Genomic DNA, 9,225 nt, shown 5'->3' with positions numbered 1-9,225 from the left:
ATTCTCAGAGGCTAAGAATTTTCTCTGTCCTCCTTGTAACAACCTTTTATGTACTTGAATTATTATTATTTAAAGTATATAAACACACCTCTGAGTGGCGTAGTTAAGCCAATCTGAGTCCTCGTAGAGACAGTGCTAGGCAGAGGGAAGAATTCTTCCGTCAACATAGCTCCCACCTCTCAGGGTTGGCGTAGGTAATGTCTACACTGAAGAACTTCAGCAGCACAGCTACAGCACTGCAAATGTGCCACTGTAACATTTCAAGTGTAGACAAGCTCTACGCCTCCCATCACCTCTAGACAGTGGAAATATTATTGTCACCTTCATCCTCATTTTTCAAGGGTAAACTGAGGCACAAAGGGCCAGATATTTTGCAGCTATTTAGGCACCTCATGGTGTTTTCTAAAGCACCTAGGCACCTAATTGCCATTGAAATGCTTTTGAAATTCCCACTAGGTGCCTAAATATCTTTATAAACTGGGCCTGAAGTGACCTATTAAGGTAACACCGTGACTCTGTGCTGGAGATGAGAATTGAACCCAGAATCCATGATCCCCAATACACTGCACTCTTTACAAGACCAGTTTTTTCCCTGCTTGTGACTCAAATAGTTAAGGTCACTGAATGTTCATAAACACATTAGTTACACCTTGCAGTTAGGAAAAAAAATGCAACATGCATCACTCAAAAGTTATTGCTGGGAGGCTGTCTGCAATCCAGTCATGTGTCTGGATCACTCTGTGCCAGCTAGTTCATCACATGGCTTGCTACTCATTCTTCACCAGCAGCAATTAATAAAGAAATTGAAAACTTCAGCCAGTTACAAACCTGCTCAATAAAAGAAAACAGATAGATGTTTTTTCTCTGTTTAAGACAAGACTTGTAGATCTAGGGTGCTTTCTGGAGGGCAAGAAGGGGCACATTTAACTCTGCTGTAAACAGACACAACTCTTTGGAACTCAATAGAGTTACAGCCACTCACAGCAATGGGTCTGAAGAGCTGCTCTCTGAAATGTGTACTCTCATGCTGCAGTTGAATTATACTGGGGTTAGAGGCTGCTGCTCTGATAGTGATACCTGGGGATAGATTTCCAAAGGGACTTAGGTGTTTTGATACTGAGCTTGACAGCACCTAGCTTGTAGGGACCTAGGAAATCACTGGGATCCCCAAAGCCTGGGTTAGGCACCTCAGCTCCCTCTCCAATGAATGAGGAGAGATAGTTGTCTCAGAACGGGATTCACACTAGCCAGCATGGTAGGCGGGGAGCCATCTAACCTAGCCAATGGGAGATGCCAAGGAGGGGATAGGAGGTGCCTCTGGATCAAGTGAAGTCCACCCTCTGTCTGAGGGGAGAAAGGAGTAGAGAAGGAACCCCCCACCTCTGGGGTGGGTGTCCAGCCAGAGGCCTATGGGATATTCTGCTGTGGGTTTCCCTCTGTCTCTCTTGTTGAAGCTGTTCCACAGGCAGGTTTTGTACTTGGAACAGCTCAGCCGTGCCCCTCCTGCCACTAGCAGTGCTACTATGGCTATATTGCTCTTTGTACTCCCACTAGGGGAACCACACTCCCAGCTCAGATAGCAGATCTACCCAAAGAGAATAACTTAGTCCAGGTGAAATCATGCACCAATAGGACTTAATGGGGCCAGGATTTCACTCAGGATTCCCAGATGATACATTCACAGACACATTAGAAAGAGAGAGAGAGAGATTGGCTAGATGACACATATATTTATTCATTTAAATTTATAATTGCAAATGACTTTTACAATAGTTAAAACATCTGCTTGCATACATAACTGTTTAAACTATGCAATATGGTATAATACTGGAGGAGAAAAGGATGATCCAGCAGAGAGGTGTTCAGATATCATGAGTGCAGTACAAGACCCTGGATGGACTGAGAGAAAGAGAGAGAGAGAGAGAGAGAGAGAGAGAGTCACTGTCTATGAAAGGATAGTGGATAGATTATAGTGGCAAACTATGGACTGACAGACAATCAAATAGATACAAGGCCAGATTTTTAAAGAAATTTAGGAACTCATGGGATTTCCAAATGCACCTAGGCATCTAACACTAAGGACTTATCTTCACTATGGGGCTAAATTGGCGGTGCTCTGATTGATGCAGCGGTGTTGATTTAGCGGGTCTGGTGAAGATGCAAAAAGTCGCTGGGAGAGCGCTCTCCCATCAGCTTCAGTACATGACCTCAATGAGAAGTGGAAGCTATGTCAATAGGAGAGCCTCTCCCACCGACATAGCGCGGGGTAGACACTTCAGCGAGTCGATGTAAACTATGTAGACTTAAGTTACGCAAGTTACGTAACAAACATCAACTTACCCTGTACAGTAGACAAGGCCTAATTAAAATCAATGACTTTTAGGCACCGAAGTGCTTTTGAATATCCCACTATTTGCCTAAATACCTTTAAAGATATGTCCCTTGGACACTATAGAAACAGGTTAGAAAGAGAGAGTGTGGGGGGGGGGATGTTTGCTTGGTGATGATAGACAGATAGATAGATAGATTTTTAATGCCAGATAATCATTTATGATCATCTAGTCTGGCTTCCTGCATATGAGAGAAAGTGAGAGAGAGAGAGAGAGAGAGAGAGAGAAAGCCTATAGTAAAATTAGTTAAGTTAAAAGGAATGAAACATATTGACTTAGAGGAATACTTATTTAACATCACACACACACACGTACTCCCTGCCATACTCAGCTTCACCTTCCCCTCTATTACCAGCCCCCGTTAGGAATGTTCCTAGCCTTGGGCAGCATCACACACCTTCCCATCACTGCTTTCCTAGAGCTTCTTTAAACCTCCTTGTTCCTCAGACAGTATATAATGGGGTTGAGCATGGGCGTCACCACCGTGTAGAACATGGACACCAGCTTGTGAAGTTGACTGAGTCTTTGCAGTAGCTGGAGGTCGGCCGCACATACATGAACATCAGGGTGCCAAAGAAGATGGCCACCACAGCCAAGTGGGAGCCGCAGGTGGAGAAAGCTTTCTGGCGCCCCGGGACCGAAGGGATCTGCAGGATCGTCACGATGATGATAACGTACGAGACCATGATTAGAAGGAAGGAGCTGATGATGACACTGGTGGCCACAATGAAATTGACTGTTTCGGCTTTGCGGGGGTCCCTGCAGGAGAGTTTCAGCAAGGGTGGGGCATCGCAGAAGAAATGGTTGATCTCGTGGGGCCCACAGAATGGCAGCTTGCAGAGGGAGATTGGAGGTGGAACATTGACAACAAAGGCACCTACCCAAGAGCGTATGGCCAGTCGAAAACAAACCTTGTTGTTCATGAGGATCGGGTAGCGCAGTGGGTTGCAGATGGCTAAGTAGCGATCATAGGCCATGATGGCCAGGATGAAGCATTCGGCAGTACCCAAGATGATGAAGAAGTACAGCTGGGCGATGCAACCAGCCTATGAGATGGACCTGTCTGTGGCCAGGAAGACCTGCAGCATCTTGGGAACAATGTTCGAGGTGTACCAGATTTCCAGGAAGGAGAAGTTGCTGAGCAAGAAGTATATGGGGGTGTGGAGGCGGAGGTCAAGACATACTATCGTGATGATGACAATATGTCCAGACAAGGTCATGAGGTAGATGATCAAGCCCACAAAAAAGAGCAAGAGATGCAGCTTCTGGAGCCTTGGGAAGCCCAGGATGATGAAGTGGGTTACAATTGTTGTGTTCCAAACCTCCATAGCTACATAGTGTCAGATCTGTGGGGTTAATACAAAGAAAAATACACGATGTCTTAATAGAATTAAACACATGATTAATTAAATTGGAAGGAAAGTAGGGTGGAGAGAGAGAGAGAGGAGGAGGAGGAGGAAGAGAGCCTTATAAGCCCTTAAAAAGAAAAGGAGTACTTGTGGCACCTTAGAGACTAACAAATTTATTAGAGCATAAGCTTTCGTGAGCTACAGCTCACTTCATCAGATGCATTTGGTGGAAAAAACAGAGGAGAGATTTATATACACACACACAGAGAACATGAAACAATGGGCTTATCATACACACTGTAAGGAGAGTGATCACTTAAGATAAGCCATCACCAGCAGCAGGGGGGGGGAAAGGAGGAAAACCTTTCATGGTGACAAGAAAGGTAGGCTAATTCCAGCTGTTAACAAGAATATCAGAGGAACAATGGGGGGTGGGGTGGGAGGGAGAAATACCATGGGGAAATAGTTTTACTTTGTGTAATGACTCATCCATTCCCAGTCTCTATTCAAGCGTAAGTTAATTGTATCCAGTTTGCAAATTAATTCCAATTCAGCAGTCTCTCATTGGAGTCTGTTTTTGAAGCTTTTTTGTTGAAGTATAGCCACTCTTAGGTCTGTGATCGAGTGACCAGAGAGATTGAAGTGTTCTCCAACTGGTTTTTGAATGTTATAATTCTTGACGTCTGATTTGTGTCCATTCATTCTTTTACGTAGAGACTGTCCAGTTTGTCCAATGTACATGGCAGAGGGGCATTGCTGGCACATGATGGCATATATCACATTGGTAGATGCGCAGGTGAACGAGCCTCTGATAGTGTGGCTGATGTGATTAGGCCCTATGATGGTATCCCCTGAATAGATATGTGGACAGAGTTGGCAACGGGCTTTGTTGCAAGGATAGGTTCCTGGGTTAGTGGTTCTGTTGTGTGGTGTGTGGTTGCTGGTGAGTATTTGCTTCAGATTGGGGGGCTGTCTGTAAGCAAGGACTGGTCTGTCTCCCAAGATCTGTGAGAGTGATGGGTCGTCCTTCAGGATAGGTTGTAGATCCTTGATGATGCACAGTCCATTGGTGATCTTCCTAAAAACACCATCCTAGCCACTATGGATGTAGAAGCCCTCTACACCAACATTCCACACAAAGATGGGCTACAAGCCGTCAGGAACAGTATCCCCGATAATGTCACGGCTAACCTGATGGCTGAACTTTGTGACTTTGTCCTGACCCATAACTATTTCACATTTGGTGACAATGTATACCTTCAAATCAGCGGCACTGCGATGGGTACCCGCATGGCCCCACAGTATGCCAACATTTTTATGGCTGACTTAGAACAACGCTTCCTCAGCTCTCGTCCCCTAATGCCCCTACTCTACTTGTGCTACATTGATGACATCTTCATCATCTGGACCCATGGAAAAGAAGCTCTTGAGGAATTCCACCATGATTTCAACAATTTCCATCCCACCATCAACCTCAGCCTGGATCAGTCCACACAAGAGATCCACTTCCTGGACACTACGGTGCTAATAAGCGATGGTCACATAAACACCACCCTATATCGGAAACCTACCGCTATTCCTACCTACATGCCTCTAGCTTTCATCCAGATCATATCACTCGATCCATTGTCTACAGCCAAGCGCTACGATATAACCGCATTTGCTCCAACCCCTCAGACAGAAACAAACACCTACAAGATCTCTATCATGCATTCCTACGACTACAATACCCACCTGCTGAAGTGAAGAAACAGATTGACAGAGCCAGAAGAGTACCCAGAAGTCACCTACTACAGGACAGGCCCAACAAAGAAAACAACAGAACGCCATTAGCCATCACCTTCAGCCCCCAACTAAAACCTCTCCAACGCATCATCAAGGATCTACAACCTATCCTGAAGGACGACCCATCACTCTCACAGATCTTGGGAGACAGACCAGTCCTTGCTTACAGACAGCCCCCCAATCTGAAGCAAATACTCACCAGCAACCACACACCACACAACAGAACCACTAACCCAGGAACCTATCCTTGCAACAAAGCCCGTTGCCAACTCTGTCCACATATCTATTCAGGGGATACCATCATAGGGCCTAATCACATCAGCCACACTATCAGAGGCTCGTTCACCTGCGCATCTACCAATGTGATATATGCCATCATGTGCCAGCAATGCCCCTCTGCCATGTACATTGGACAAACTGGACAGTCTCTACGTAAAAGAATGAATGGACACAAATCAGACGTCAAGAATTATAACATTCAAAAACCAGTTGGAGAACACTTCAATCTCTCTGGTCACTCGATCACAGACCTAAGAGTGGCTATACTTCAACAAAAAAGCTTCAAAAACAGACTCCAATGAGAGACTGCTGAATTGGAATTAATTTGCAAACTGGATACAATTAACTTACGCTTGAATAGAGACTGGGAATGGATGAGTCATTACACAAAGTAAAACTATTTCCCCATGGTATTTCTCCCTCCCACCCCACCCCCCATTGTTCCTCTGATATTCTTGTTAACAGCTGGAATTAGCCTACCTTTCTTGTCACCATGAAAGGTTTTCCTCCTTTCCCCCCCCCTGCTGCTGGTGATGGCTTATCTTAAGTGATCACTCTCCTTACAGTGTGTATGATAAGCCCATTGTTTCATGTTCTCTGTGTGTGTGTATATAAATCTCTCCTCTGTTTTTTCCACCAAATGCATCCGATGAAGTGAGCTGTAGCTCACGAAAGCTTATGCTCTAATAAATTTGTTAGTCTCTAAGGTGCCACAAGTACTCCTTTTCTTTTTGCGAATACAGACTAACACGGCTGCTACTCTTAAACTTATAAGCCCTTGTATTAGAGTCCTGGTATGTTGCAGGAGCTGCTTACAGAATTTGGCAAGAATAGGGCTGATGTTGCAGAAATACATATTTCTAAGAAGTGCTAAGCACAGAGTACTTACACAAACACATTCCAATATTAAGTGGTACCAGAACATTCTGATATCAAGAATGGTACAAAAACATTCCCCAAGGATAACAGGAACACACTGACCCCTCCTAAAAGACAAGGTCAGGATAACAGTATGTAATAAAAATATTTTAATTGACCCAACATGTATAAGGTGATGAGTAATAACTAGCCAGGTCAGGGGGCAGTAACTAATCTGATTGTTTTGTCCAGCCGAGGGGGAAATGGAAAGTCCCTCCATTCACTGAGCTGTGTCCATTGTCATGAGCATACATTTCTTAGTATCCTCATACAGTCTGCCAGGTGCTATTACTGTGCTTTGGAGAGAATAAACCTGGCCTGGTGCTTTCGTACCTTAACAAATCTTGTGGTCATTGGGCGGTTCGTTCGACGTATGCTCTGCCGGCTGTCTGTGCATAGCTGGGGCAGCACACACAAAAAGCCACACACACACAGCCAAACATCTAACAACACAGAGAGAGAGAAAGAAAGAGAGGGGTGTGTGTATAGAGATAGATAGATAGATAGATAGATAGATAGATAGATAGATAGATAGATAGATTAGATTTGAAGCATTACACTTTTTCAGTTAGGTAAGGGAAAGAATGTATATCACTCTGTCCAATCAAAACCAATCAACACATCTGATTCTTTATAATGAGTACCTAGATAGACAGATTGCTGCAAACTTAATTTGGTATAAGACTAGAATTGGGCTTTTATCCACAACAGTGGTGGTCTCATTTACTTCAGTGACTTCAATGAAGATATTCCTGATTTATAGCAGTGTAAATAAGAGCAGATTCATGTGCTCTGAATGATTGATAACAATTATATGAAGAAAAATTCTGAATAACAAAACTACTCATGAACAAAGTTATCTGCTTGGAAAATAGGTTAAATTCTCTAAGGCATCAAACTCTGCCCTCAGGTATATCAGATAAATCTGGAGGAACACTATCAATTTCAGTGGAATTACTCCTACACTGGTTTGACTGTGGCTAGAATCTGATACCACATCTTTCCCTGAAGTCCAGATTCTTTCTCTCACAGTACGTTTGCCTTTGAGTAACCCATTGATTGCAGCTGAACTATTCACAGATGTCGGTACTACGGCAATGTGATGGAGTGCTGAACCTCTTCGGCTGAATATCCCTGTAATTCCATTGAAATCCCCAGTGCAAAATTGCAATAGTGGAGTGCTGGATCAAGTCCTTTGTGACAGAGTTGGGGTTGGGAACATTTGTATTTGGAGATTTCATTTTCAGACACTTCTAATTTATGGTTTCAGAGTAGCAGCCGTGTTAGTCTGTATTCGCAAAAAGAAAAGAGTACTTTTGGCACCTTAGAGACTAACAAATTCATTTGAGCATAAGTTTTCGTGAGCTACAGCTCACTTCATCGGATGCATTCAGTGGAAAATACAGTGGGGAGATTTATATACATAGAGAACATGAAACAATGGGTGTTACCATACACATTGTAACCAGAGTGATCACTTAAGGTGAGCTATTACCAGCAGGAGAGCGGGGGGGGGGGGTGTGGAACCTTTTGTAGTGATCATCAAGGTGGGCCATTTCCAGTAGTTGAGAAGAACATCTGAGGAACCGTGGGGGGTGGGGGTGGGATAAATATGGGGAAATAGTTTTACTATTTACTATTTACTAGTTAAGTGATCACTCTGATTACAGTGTGTATGGTAACACCCATTGTTTCATGTTCTCTGTGTATATAAAATCTCCCCACTGTATTTTCCACCGCATCATCCAATGAAGTGAGCTGTAGCTCACGAAAGCTTATGTTCAAATAAATTTGTTAGTCTCTAAGGTGCCACAAGTACTCCTTTTCTTTTTTCTAATTTATGGGAAATCACAGTAAATATCTTTTTGTTATATCTTCTAACATTACATCCAACCATCTACAGTTCAGTTCTGCTTAGACACTGCAAAGGGAGAGAAAAGTGCTAATAAAATCATGATCAGGAATTCAGGAATGCTTCATAGGACTGATTCCATTTTAATTACCCTGGTTTACTTTGGGACTGTCGAAGGAACCTCTCAATGAGATTTCAGAGTAGCAGCCATGTTAGTCTGTATCCAGGGGTGAAAGTAAGTTAGAGGACTTACCAGTACACTGGAGTCCTGAGCAGAGGGCGTGGCCTCAACCGGAAGAGGCAGGGCCTTAAATCCCCGGGCCCTTTAAATCTTGATTTAAAGGGCCAGGGCTTCAGCTGCGGTAGTGGCGGCTGGGAGCCCAGGGCCCTTTAAATCACCCCCGAGCTACCAGCTGAAGAGGCAGCTGGGAGCCCCGGGGCTCGGGGGCAATTTAAAGGGCCCAGGGCTCCAGCTACCGCAGTGGAGCCCTGGGCCCTTTAAATCACTGAGGAGCCCTGGGAGCTCCCAGCTGCCACTGCTACCCCGGGGGTCTGGGCTCTGGCAGAGCTTTATAGGGCCTGGGGCTCCGCTGTGGTAGCAGCTGCCGGAGCCGTGAGCCCTTTAAATCCCTGCCTGAGCCCTGCTGCCCGA

General features: G+C 44.5%; 1 protein-coding gene across 1 annotated transcript; it reads right to left on the bottom strand.

Annotated features, from left to right (window-relative positions):
• Window positions 1-2,816: 2,816 nt before the first annotated feature.
• LOC119842323 (olfactory receptor 11L1-like) lies at window positions 2,817-3,718 on the bottom strand. The gene is given in 2 exon segments (XM_038370287.1): window positions 2,817-2,899; window positions 2,902-3,718. Coding segments are annotated over 2 exon segments (900 nt in total).
• Window positions 3,719-9,225: the final 5,507 nt, after the last annotated feature.

This window comes from Dermochelys coriacea, chromosome 13 (genome assembly GCF_009764565.3).
Source record: "Dermochelys coriacea isolate rDerCor1 chromosome 13, rDerCor1.pri.v4, whole genome shotgun sequence".
NCBI classification, from domain to species: Eukaryota; Metazoa; Chordata; order Testudines; family Dermochelyidae; genus Dermochelys; species Dermochelys coriacea.
Note: the sequence above shows the minus strand (reverse complement) of the source record. Positions and strands in the feature narration are given on the sequence as shown.